This window comes from Epinephelus lanceolatus, chromosome 19 (assembly GCF_041903045.1).
Source record: "Epinephelus lanceolatus isolate andai-2023 chromosome 19, ASM4190304v1, whole genome shotgun sequence".
Lineage (NCBI taxonomy): Eukaryota > Metazoa > Chordata > Actinopteri > Perciformes > Serranidae > Epinephelus > Epinephelus lanceolatus.
In genome coordinates, this window is record NC_135752.1 from 32,536,024 (window position 1) to 32,549,691 (window position 13,668).

The 13,668-nt window shown below is 40.5% G+C and overlaps 1 protein-coding gene across 2 annotated transcripts in view; it reads left to right on the top strand.

Annotated features, from left to right (window-relative positions):
• Positions 1-4,143: 4,143 nt before the first annotated feature.
• LOC117269865 (leucine-rich repeat transmembrane neuronal protein 4) overlaps positions 4,144-13,668 on the top strand; it is a 135,536-nt gene continuing 126,011 nt past the window's right edge. For both annotated transcript variants that reach the window (XR_013488169.1, XM_033647216.2), the window contains exon 1: positions 4,144-4,918. Coding sequence is in view for 1 of the 2 variants with exons in the window: in XM_033647216.2 (XP_033503107.1) it covers positions 4,915-4,918 (4 nt within the window). In the remaining variant the exon portion in view is untranslated. The remainder of the gene's footprint in view (positions 4,919-13,668) is intronic.

Consider the following 13,668-nt stretch of genomic DNA (forward strand, 5'->3'; position numbering starts at 1 on the left):
GTTGAACCAAATCCAGAAGTAAAGTCATCAGCCAAATTGCATGGGAACAGATACCGAGGCTGAGCCATGGTGCAAGATGCTGAATTTTAACATGGTGTTGGAGCATTGTTTGGCTCCATTTTGAGAGGTGCACTGAAAACAGGTAGCACTGAGCAGATGCATGGGTGGAGCACTGAACGCTCTGCAGGTTGGTTTCATGAAAGAATCACTAATTTATAAGGACAGGATTACTGTCAGAAGACATCACAGAGTCGAGAGCCGTCATTGACATTCGTGCGGCAATGCTGATCTACACCGATGATTAGTATGCGTGAATGCAACATACCATAAGATCAAGTGAGGAGGGACATTTGGTGGCAATCACATACCAAGTGATTAGCTGAGAATAAGTACAAGAGGTGCTGCAGGGAATAAACCTCTGTGCTAGCTTAAAAGCTTCCAGGAGAGACGCTCATTGAAATAGTCCGACCTTCCACAGTGAAAGACATCCATCATCCCACCCAGAGTTACTAAATGTTCTATTTCACAAAGGCTTCAAGAATATTGTGTTGAATATAACAAGGCTGTATCCATTTAGTCAGCACGAGCGGGGAACATATCTGCTTTAGGGTCTGCCTCTCTGACCCAGAGGAAAATTCAAATTTTTTTCTATCATATTATTTATTATTTGTAAGAACAGCTATACTATATGAATATACAATAACTGAAAGCTAATACTGTCAACACAGATAACAAATGCAGCGCAATGTAGGTTATTGGCACTTAAAGCTACTCTTACCTTTCTTGCATTTCACACAGCCCTTAGAAAACGCAACCCCGGATTTTTAAAACTCAACCAGAGTCAGTGACGACTGATGAGTTCTAGAATAAGGTTACAGTGCTAACATTAGATAGTAGCGTTAACGTTACTAGTAAGTGGAAATGCACAAGGAAGATAACGTTAATGTTTCAGAGGCTATGCTACAGTAGGCTAACGTTAGCCATTAGCAACTGGATGCTGTGTTGTCATATATAACGCTATATGTTATATTAGAAACAAACTAAACATAACGTTACCTGTCCTGCACAGTCAAACGCAACCCCGGAGTTTTGAAACTTATCCAGGGTCAGTGATGACTGATGAGTTTTATAATAAATACTAACGTTAGATAGTACTGGTGACTGACAACAAACAAGGACGATTATACTTAGGCTCAGGCTACGTTAGGCTACAGTAGGCTAATGTTAGCCATTAGCAACTGGATGCTGTGTTGTCATATAACGTTATAGCCTATGTTACATTAGAGGCAAACTGAAAATACCTGTCCAGCAGAAACTCTGCGACCTGGTCTGGTTGCCAATCAGTTCATTTTTATAGAAATTCTTTGGATGTATAAGACCGGATTGTTGACGATACACTTGAGCTAACATAAGTTAGCTGTTTAAACCGGGCATACAAATATATATGTTTAAACTTTTGTCAATATAGAGATGCTACATCGCATAGCTTGGTTCATTTCACTTTGCTGAAACCATGAGCACCAGAGAAGAGCGTAATTAATTCAGATTTAACAGCATGATGAAAAACAAGTGTTGACTCCCTTCCTCTGAAGCTGTCGTAAAGTCAGAATATAAGTATTTTACATTCATTTGGTCTGTAAGGGTCCACCAATGGAAATAATCAAAAGTGTTTTTTTTAATAAAAATGAATCCAAGCTATGAATATTGTTTAAACAGGATAAGGTCGTGTTGTGTCGATATGCTGGGTGCTGTTATTCTCATAACATTCATATAGAACCAGTTTGAATGACCCCATGCTAATGCTTATGCATATGCTTAACCCCATGCTAATGGATTAGCATGATTTGTGTTCCCTCTCACACACACACACCTGAGCTGACTGGGCTAACAACTGAGCTAGATCAGCAGCTGTCAATACCAGCCTCACCTGGCTCAGCCGTTTCAAATTCAAAATCAACACACTGATACTATCATGTCAGCACCACCGCCATTGTTGAGGGCATTAAACTGATCTATACACACCAGCAATGCATTTAGTATAGGCAACCACAGCTACTCAAAGTCAACAACACCACATCACTGAGGCTAAAACTGACTGATTAGCACTGATAGCCTACCTCTGCCTGGCATCCACGACACTGTAAAATAAGCACTGGAGTCCCTTAACAAGTCCACATTCGTCTCATACTTCTCTTAATTCAGTAGTAGCCCGCCATGTTGCTAAACGGCAGTAACGTTAGCTTATTGGCGAAAAATCAGCTAAAGCTAGCGCCACCGATTAGCGACATGACGGGACCACTATCTGCTTCACTGGAGACTAGACAATGTAAAGTTAGGTTCGTGTTTTTGTTTTTTTATACCACAGACATGTGACAAAGGTTACTCCAATCTCACGGAGCAGTCCAACCGAAGTGGGTAATGGCCGCTACCCTTTCCACTTTCCACGCCAAGCGGAAGTCCTTGTTCCCATAATGCAATGCGGGCTTCAAAATACGGAAGAAACACCTGTAAAAAATCATTACGGAAAATTCCTTCATAGGAACATGGTAGGCTACATTGTGCTGTATTTTTACGGACTTTTCTTACAGTGTAATGAACAATCTGATTGTATTTCCCGTCTTTGCTGGGCATCAGTTTTGTTTTAGAGGAGTTAAAAAGCCCGTCATAGCTCAAGCCACTAATTGATGTTTTATGGTATTATAAACATTTATACACACACACACACACACACACACAATTATATAAAAATTATAATTATGATTTTTTTTTGTTTTTATAAATATATATTTTTTATAGATATATTTTTTCAAATAAATTCGATAATTTAATAATAATAATAATAATAATAATAATAAATCAATATAATAAAAATAAATAAATAATAAATTTAAAAAAACGAACTTCTTTTTTTTTCTCTTTTTTTTTGGGGGGGGCATATTCACATATTTGGGGGGAATATTCCTCCTGGTATATATTTACTCATTTTTGATGGGGGTGGTATTCAGATCTTTTACTGAACTAAAAGTACTTATTAGTATTTCATTACTACTCCATTTTTCTTCATCAAAAAGCAAAAGTAGTCACTGTGACCTTTGGTGTATTGAGAAAATTAAATCTTAGTTTCAGCAAGTGAGATTTGTAAACTGGTTCCCACTTCGACCCCCTCATCTTACTGGGTAGTCTAAACTATATATATATTTCTATACTTAGCTGAAATCACAGTACTTAAAAGTTATTTATAGATGGTACGGATGTCAGTGGGAGGCCAGCTGTGTTTACGTTTGAAATAAAAGGGCAATATAGATTAGTAACCCAGTGCAGATGCAGTTCACATTAAATATTCAGCTGCCTTCTTCCTTAAATACACCCAAGCTTTAAAAAGCAGCTCGGGTGACGCACAGGGGGGCCGCTCTCGAATTAAGCACCATTGCATTTCCGATACGAGTTAGTGCTGCATGTTAAGGAGAATTCTCCTGATCACGTTTGATCCCGCTCGTTCCTTGTCATCTGTTTACTAGGACTCAGTGCCTGTGTAGTTCCAGGAATCAGTGCGCCTGTACTCGCTCACGCCAGTCTACCATTTCAGCACCATGGACAGCGTCCTGCCGCAGCTTGCATTGGATCACAGTGTGTGGTTGATGCTGCCTGCACAATGGACCTCATTCTCACACACGTATAGGTTGGCGCATGGGTGTATAGGAGGCTACTTGTGAGGACCCTTACAGCATGCTGGATTTCCTGTCACATGCGTAACCACAAACCCCGAACATTTACCTTAACCTCCCTAAAGATGGTGCAACAATGTCACCACTTTCCAAACATGTCCTCACGCTGCAGGTCCAACGTTGGAAAATGGTCCTCACAAATATAGAAGAACACACATGAATCTTATTTTCTATTCAGGAAATTAGAACTGATTAGTTCCTTTTTATCTACAATGTTATATTCATATCTACACTGAATTGTGAGGACATTTAAAAAAAGATTTTCTTAAGCTCAGTGAAGCAGTTAAAATAAAGGGCTGGCGATGAGAGGAGTCATTTCAGTCTCGCCTTATAATCGCGCCACCATAACATTTAACTCACGATGCACCCTTGGACAAGTTCACGGGTCGCAGTCTCACCAGAAGAGGGCATTCCGATTCTGCCTGACAAAGTTGCCTCGACATGCAGACGTGATTAACAACAGCGTCATGCTGCATTTCAAACCGAGCAGCACCGAGAATGAGAGCAGGATTTGGACACAAAGGTGGATATTTGGATGTTTGATTATTACTCCGCGAGACTCGTTGACAGCGTTTCACAGAGACTTGTGGATAACTGACCGGTACTTTTCTCAGTGCGCCATGCGCGGATCAGTCTGAGCATCCTCGAGAATAGAGACGCCGGGGGTTTTACTTTGGAGAGGAATCTAACGGCTGCTCGATTCCTTTGGAAAATTACGTCCTCTTTTTTTGCATCATGCCACCGTATTTGTGAAGTTTCGGGACAGGATTTTCGCGGATTCTCCATGCGCATGTGAGACTGACATGAATTACTTGGATGTGGCTTCGTTATTGTCTGCGCCTACTGCAGTACTCTTTTTGGCTGTAACTTGAAAAAAAAATCTTTCGCTGTGAAGACATGGATAGGGAGTTCTGAACCCGGATTTTTTTCACCCTTTAATCTGGAGTTGGAAGTAAATGACATTCGCCCCGGTTCAGCTGTACGGTTATAGATGCAGAACTAAACCGGATAGCTCATCCAGGTCCGGGAGAGTAAAGGGCAGGTGCGCTTTGGAGTCGGCGGCTGCGCGGAGAGACCGGGCTAGTGGATTAGGACGGTACCTGTCTGTGGAGAGCGCGTCATGCGGACTCGGATGTCGCGCACCAGAAGCCATTAAAACCTGTAGGCTGGAGCTGACAGATAAGCGGATATGGGTAAGTTCTGTTTATGTTACCATCTTTATGAGAGCGTGTGTTGTTTCAAAATCCAGTTGTCCTCCTTTCTTATAATACATCACGGGGTGGCTCGTCTCCTCCGAGCAGAACCTGCTTTGTATCAGATGTTTGCATCAAGAAAAACGTCGTCTTATCAAACGCACTGTAAATATCTAATAAGGGTTTTTGGCGTCTTTTGTGAAGTGGCTCGGGCAGCTTGAAGGATGTGGCAGAAGCCTGTGCTGTAGCCTGTTAGTCGCAGAGCTGCAATGTGTTTTTCCTCCATTTCCTGGCGGTATGGCTTATTAGAGCCTAAGGATACTTATTTTTCTATTCTATAACGCGGTGCGCTTAAAGATGTGGCTCAAAAACACCCCCAGCAAAGCAAATAAGCCCTGAGTGAGATCTATCCATTTCCTTCCCTTGACTAGTTAGAGTGGCTGGCTCATTGGCATGGACTGAAATGCTAATCACGGGAAAATGTTGGAAGCCAGTCAACTTTATAAAGCGTGGCCCTGCATAATCATTGATTGTCCTTAATCTGTACGCACGGAGCCTATTGTCCAGTTTCAGCTCCGGTTGCTAACGCCTCCCCCCAAAAACTCTTGTGGGGCTGAAGGCACCGGTCGTGCAGGCTTTGCTGATTCTCATTCAAGAAAGCCGTCGTATGGATTCTGCACCTGCTATCAAGAGGGACTCTCCAAATCGAGTATAAAACTGTGCGCCCATCTATCAATACTCTGTGTGGGTCTCCTTCTGTGTTGGTGTGTGTGTGTGTGTGTGTGTGTGTAGTCAATACCCCTCTCCTTTAGCAATGCGTGCACGTGTTTTCACCATCATATTCTTAGTTACATGGAACAAGAATTTACCATTTTGCCCTGTTGTGTTTCCCTTACGCCTGCGCACACTTACAGACTCACAACCCACCCCCACCATCCTCTTGGCCCCCCTTTCACTCTGCCCCTCTCTTGGTATTTAGCTGTTTTGCATTATTTCCATCCTTTCCCCCCAAACTCCAAATACCAACTCCATCTTTTTGCATTCTCTCAGTCTGATATTATTGTCTGGGGTAGCCTAATCTCCTCAGCCATTCTTAACTGGTATACAGATGGCCAAGTTCACTGGTGGTGCTGTGCCATTAATTGCGAGGCCGCATGATATATCGACCCACGGTGGGTTACTGCACCACATCAATATAAGCTACAACAGCACAGAAAGCCATACAGCACAGAGCCCAGGCGTAATTTATGTGTGCTGCAAAGCCACCATATATGGTTAATCATAGGAGTCTGGTTTATGGGTCTGTTCCTTAATTTAATATCACAGCCATGTCAGAGGAAACCTGCATACTTGAGGTGCAGCAGTTTGGACTCACACGCACATACAGGTGCACCCACGTGCCCGCAAACACATTTGTCACGTCCCGGGTGCACAACCCAGCCCGAAGCTGCAACTTTTGTCAACCATATAGCTCCATGCTGCTGCCCACAATTATTTGATGATTATGAGGTGCTGTAGTCTCAGTTATCCACCAGTGTAGCTGACTGCGATGCTCTTCATTAACAGCATGCAATGCACTTATGTTTCATGGACCATATCATGAGAGATCTGCTTTGCAGGAAGAGAAGAGCAGGGTAGGGATTGTAAAAGAATCCACAGCCTGAGATGCAGTTGCAGAGCTTTAAGGTAAATCCCGACACCTAAATGACATTTCACACTCTATAGTTGCTTTGTTAGAATTAAAATCAGGGTGATGGCACTCTCAGGCCCGTCTGCGAGGACACAGTAGCTCGGTATAGGCAACAGATGACCTTCTGCCGGCGCTACAGCATCCAACAGGCAGCATTGTTGAAATGTCAGGTGGAGCAGGTGAATGGAGGGGACCAACCGGGCCTTTGAGGGCAATGTCGAGGAATTTGTTATTTACATTCGCTTATTTTAAAAGATCAATGGCGTGCGGAGCAGCCAGGGTCCAGCGTTTAAAATCTGCAATATGCATTGAGCTATAAACTGGAAAGGTTAGCCAATAAGACTTGTTACGTGTACAAATGGAAGCTAATCCTCAGTAATGTTTGAGGTTACAGATCACAGGTGAGTTTAAAGGGGAACTACACCCATTTCAAAATCATTATTATTCCTATAGTGTGAGTCAGTCCAAAAATATAAGCAAACATGAACAACTTTCATCCAAATCTAAAACCTAGAGGGCTTAAACTCAAATGTGTGATGTCATCAAGTATAAAGTCAAGAATAGTCCATAGATAATGAATCGGGAAGATGTTATAGATGACACTGAGAGCTACTAAGGGAATCTTCTGTGATAGAATATTGAATAGAATAAAGCTCCTATGTGTATAAAAATGAAAATATTCTATGGGTACACAAAATCAGTCTACCATTCATTGTCTATGGACATCTCAAGTTTGAGACTTACGTCTCTGCTTTCTGGCTTTGAGAGAGAGTAGCTCATGCTAAATTTTAAAACTAAAATTGCTAGGCCATGAAAATATCATATTTGAATTCTTAATTTTAGGTGATGTTCCCCTTTAATTGTCGATCATTCTGTTAGGGAAAGGAATGTCCCTTAGAGCAGGATATGTGCAAAGCTTCAACAGCAAGAAAAACAAAAATGTCATTAATTTGGTTGATAATCTGCAACATTTTTATACTGCTTTACCTTTGAGGGAGCTCACTAACATAATGCATTTCCTGTCCCTTAACCATAAGCCTAACCATCACAACTACCTCTCCCTAACCTTTACCTGAACCTTAATCTAACCTCAACCCTTAAAGAAAGTCTTAACCTTTGAAGACATGTGGAGTCACCTTCCAAAAATGTTATCATTCTCAAGATCTAAAACTCAAATACGGTCCACATTAGGGCTGGGTATCATCACCAGTACCAATTCCAATACCTATACTAGTGTTCTTAAAGTGATACCATACAAAAAGTGCTTCATTGGATACCTTTTTCTCCTACTTTATTCAACACCACAGGCATGTAGTAAAGCTTTACTTTCGAATTTTCTGGTGGCATCTTGGCACACTGAACTTCCAAATAATCAAATACTCACATCATAGACTTGATGGATTGTAGCTACTGTGGTAGCTGCAACTAAAACCAAACATATACTCTCTTTTTTTCTAAATCTGGATACGAAAAGGATTGAATGCAGGTATCGTTTGAATGGAAAGGTTTCGACTTGGCACTGGGTTATTTCCATTGATACCTTAAAAGGTATTGAATACCTATACGCAGCCATAGTCCTCACAAAGAAAAATATGAAACACCCTCCCCCCTTCAAAAGCAACACAATATGCTTTCTTTCCAATTCAGAGCTATATGTGTTTCCAGTGTTTCAGCATCCTTTTATTGAGCTGTGTTGCTCACTGACGAACACAATGACATCACTGTGGATTCATGTGTTCAACTTGACCAGTATGCTCTTCTTTCGCTGGCTATCTAAGCTATTATAGGATGACATGGAAGAAAGAGACAAAGCACAACCTTTACAGTGACATATGAGGTTAGTTTGTTTTGAGCCCCAGAAAAGAATATTCCATTAGTAGAGTTTAGCTCAGAAATAACAATCAACAGGAGAGAGGGAAAGCCGTCGCTTAGCTACTGTTTATTTACTCGCACATGTGCCCTTTATTCTCCAAATAGGATTGTATTTTAGTCTCACAACTTTGGCAGGTGTAGCAACATGTTGTGTTTTCACAATAACCATCATGAAAAGTACCATAGAGAGATCAGAACAGAGGAGTTTTTATAGGGCGAGAGAGTTTCTCTGCGGTACAGTGATGAAGTGGGTGAAGGCTGATTGGTCATATACACACACACACACACACATATATATATATATGTATGTATGTGTGGTGTGTCTGTGTGTGTGTGTGTGTGTGTGTGTGTGCATGCATGCCTAGTATTCGTGACTACTCCCTTCAGTCCTTTTCTATATTCTACCTAATCAGTGATACAAATACAAGACGGGCACACCAGGACACAATGTTTTCCAACCACTGTTGAAATGGTCTAACTTGGCAGGCCTTGCTATCATCTCAAAGATAATTGGAGACTAATAGGATGGCTTAGGCCGGTCTGGGGACGTCCTTCCCTATGTGTTCGGCTGCCGTCCAGCCTCTCTGTGCAGTCAAGGCTGAGGCTAGTTGCAGTTTTGTCAATGACAGGCAGCAGATAGCAATGAGCCACTTGTGTGCACTCAAAGTGCACCAGTTAGCGAGTCCATTTGCCAAGTTATTAAGCTACATTTGGTTTTATTTTAGGTCAGCAGTAAAGTGCACTTACTCTCTCTATGTGTTAGGGTTGAGAGGCAGAAATAGCTATCTTCTTGTGCTGAGGACAGCAGGGCTGTCTGCTACATAACTAAGCATTACGCACATGCCTTTAGACAAACTTTAGCTTTGACTTATCCATCCATATTAGATTTAGACAGATGACTGCAGGGGGTGACAGTGGGAAATGAGGAGCACGGGTCTATATGCTATCAAAGGGAGCACTGGAAAGAGAGCAAGAAAGATGTTCACCCTAAAAGTTGGATCTGAGAGCAGGCGAGCCAGAAAGCAAGAGGGCTGGGGAGTGAAAATGGAAATCAACAAGGGAAGTGAAAGGGCTGAGGAGCTGATTTTGAACACATGCATAAGAAATAGACTTCACATTATAAAAACATCCTGATGACTGCAGGGTTCAAGGACACGCATAACAAGGATAGAGAACAAAATGAAGGAGGAATTGTTCACCTAAGCAGATACAGCATACGAACAGTAATGGCGAGGGGTACATCAGGTAAGAGGTAATAGAGACACCAAACCCATGAGTGACAACTCAGAGGGTGACTTGTGCTCCTTTGTGAATAAGATTAGAGGAGTAGTAGGGAAGGAGATGGCTTACAGAGGCATTAGCGCACAGAGCGCTCATTAAACCACATACAGTGTCAGTAAGGGGGAGAGAGGTGTCTTGTGAGGCAGGCTCAATCTGAAAGAGATAGCAAAGTCACTTCTAATAAAGCAAGCCTATTATGCACATGGGAAATAAAAGCAACAGGGGTCTGTTTCTACAGCCTCTTGGGATGTGAGTCAAACACAAAATTTAGAAAGCATGCATTCATGTATAACAGCACACACATTCTGTTCCCCAGTCTATTAAAATTACTTTAAATGCACATGGAACATTACACTTGAGCACTGTTCTATATCTGTGTACTTCTGCTGTGTCTACCGCGAGCCTTTGAGGGCTGTTGCTGGCAAATTAGTTAAAGTTACATTCAGAAACCTGAGTCAAAAGCAAATTGGCTGCACTCAGAAATACTGCGTCTTGTGATCACCGTCTTTCTGTCTTGCCACATTTATGTGAAAAGTATCACAATTGTGGGATCCCAGATGAAGAAACGTGATTGATGTATCTGCTGGTATAATCAATAGCCAGCACAAATTATCTGTACAGCTCCGTGGTTCCCTCCATCTGTAAGGAATGATGAAAGATTCCTCCGAAAACAAACAGTAAGTGTGGCTCTCTCTCAGTCACACTCTTAGACACACACACAAACACACATACAATACCCATATGGGATCAGCAGATGCTTGGCAAGGAGCGAAATGGCTATGTTAGATAGCATATGCTCTATGATGCCTCTCAGCCACTCTATGTCAGGGAATTATTTCTGACAAATCCTGCAAAGATTACGAAAAAAATACTAGAAAATTGAAAACATGCTTACTGCATCAACTGCACTACCTGCAAAGGCCAGACAGTCCGTGTTTTGGTGCATTATCAATGTAACACATCGACATGCGGTGCAAAACATGCATTTTAATAAGTTGGTGGATTCATCATGGCGCCTGCCAACACATCATGCATTTTGTAAGATAATTAAAGTATGGACTACTTCTATCCTGACATATTAATCTAATCTTATTGTGATAATAGTAATAAAGTCTATACCTGATTATATTGCCTTGAGAAACACACATAAGTAGTCAATCCTCCTCAAGGGGAAATCAATGTATCTTAATGATAGATCATTAGTGGTTCTGTAAAGGGGAACGATTTTAATGGAAACAACTTTGTCTCACCTCAGAACGAGGAATGATATCACAGGAAGCCACCGACCACTGTTCTTCACTTTTTAAATCGAATTTTAAATGGAGCCTCTCCCCTCCGTAGTTAAGAAATTTACATCTTAGACATGTAGTCATTTTTTTTTCTGCAGCAGAGACGAGCTGTGTAATTCCATAGGGTTGGTAGTGATTTTTTTTATTTGAACCTGTGGAAAGCAGAATCAATGATTCATGCTGAACCTGTACTGCTTTGGTTCGGTTGTACATGAAATGGCTGGAGTCAGAATTGAAACGCCTCTGGGATTGTATACACAACCACCAACCCTTGAATGTTAATTTGCTCTGTACAGGCTGCCTTTCACGACTTATCTACTGCTGCCATTGGTGCAATGATGGCTTATGGGATGACTGAATACAAATACAGATAAAGATATGATTGAGCAAATTGCAAGTTGCTTTGCTTCGACTCTGGTTGTCAGTGTGTATTCATTGTAAACATGCAGCGAAAATGGCATCAATCCAAGCAGCTAAGACCATGTAATTTGAGATACTGAGTCCACACAGTGTGGACTTTATATATTATGATTAAAATAAAACATGTGAATTGATCCAAACAAGCAATATTATTCGTATAAAGCAAGGCCTAGTCGGTTATCACTTTAAAAATGAGTTTAAAAGTGTCAATAGTTTTGAGTCATTTTCAAAATCACAGTGATCAGGCCATGTTAAGCCACATCTTTATACCCTAGGGGTCCAAACTATGCTGTAGTGGTAGAGATGGATGTACTACTAGGTAGATGGGCAGGTTACCGAGGAAAAAGTGGGTATACTGGGCTGATAGGTTGGTATACTCTAAACGGCTAGAAAAAGCAGTGGGCATACCCTATATACGCGCATATATCCTTCACTACACCCCTGGGCTCAAACAAGTCATGCCGTACTCCTGAGAATACTGTTGTCACTGTCAGATGGAATAAATTGGTGTGAGACAAGGTGCCATCCCTTTAGACTACTTGCTAAACATCAGAGCAAAAGATTTACAGCAAAAGCAGGCTTTATAAGAGATTATATCGTTAAATGAATCCTCTACATTAGATTTAGCAGGCTTATCATTTGTCTTCTGGATTCTGATTCAGAAATACAGCAGTGCATCTGCAGAGTCATGTTTCCTTTCCGTCTTAATAAATGAATTAAAACGTTCATATGGTTTGAGATTCTTGGAGGGTAGTGAGTCATAAGATACAGTTTTTCAGACTCAAATCCAATAGCAAAAAGCTCATGAGGTGTGCTTTGGTTAACGCAGATGACAATTCTCTTTACATCCATTGAAGCTACGGATGTGCGCCTCTTTACAAGGCAACTTTTCCTTTGCTACAACCTAAATGGAAGTTGGACTGTTGAGTGTTGAAGGAATATACTACAAAGTGGCAGATCAGACCACTTTTAAAAAACAAAACTGCATATAAAACTAAACAGAACAATCAGTCCATCAGTGTAAATATTTTCAACAAAATATTGTGCCAACAAGCTAAATAAATAAAGTATAATCTCTAAATATATATAATATTTGCAGTTGAAGATGTCAGCAAGGAGAGATTTTCCATTATATTATTCCATGTTTTAGGCCAAATAAAGATATATAAATAAAGGTTGTTAGTTGCAACATTAGTGACTGAACAGATCTTAATCTTCTACAAGAATAAACTTAATATCTTTTGGTTTTAGGCTGTTGGTCGCACAAAAAAGACATGACACCTACAAACTTTGTACACATTTTTAAGTTTTAGTCCAGATGACTAATCAATTAATCATTTAAGTAGTTCATTAGGCAAAAACAACAAACATTTAGTGGCTACAGCTTAAATTTTGGTCGCAAATGTGAATATTTGCATCTGAAGACATCAGCTTGGACAAATTTTTATTTATCTTTCACTACTTTCTGACTTGTTTTAGTCCAAATGCTTAACTGTTGAAGTATTTTTATTAAGCAGTTAACTAAAAAAAAAAATCAGTGGCTACAGCCTCAAGTTTGGTTGCAAATGTGAATATTTGCTGTTTTTTTAAATTAATCTTCAACAATAACAAACTGAATTTCTTTTACCTTTACCTTACCTTTTACCTTTCATTATCCTAAACAATAATTACCTGAATTTCTTTTGGGTTTGGACTGAAATTAAATGGCTAAACCCACAATCTGGGTTACAAATGTGAATTATATATATTTAGGAGCGCTGCTTTAGGGGGCACATGTTTTGCTATAGTCTGACAAGATGTCCCTAAAGCAGCAGCAACTAGCAGTGGCACCATCAGCACGGGCAACTCAAAGAAATAGAGACTGTCCAAAAACAAACTTTATTGTACTGAAGCTAATCAAATGTTTCATCTATGCTAAGCCATGCTATGTGTTATCTTTATGTCATCATTTATCTGTTTGATGATGTGCATAGCGTCAAAAGGTCAACAAACTTAATAAGCTGAAAATGAACTACTGAGTGTGGCTATCACATCTAGCACATAGCAGCAGTTATTTATAATTGTCATGACTTTCACAAAATGTTATGCTGTTTGGTGACTTTGCTTTTATTTATTTCTTATGTTTTTGGCAAGGGGGTTAGTGCTCTTCACACAATCTCTGAACACACATTAATCATAACACTGAATATGAACTAAAA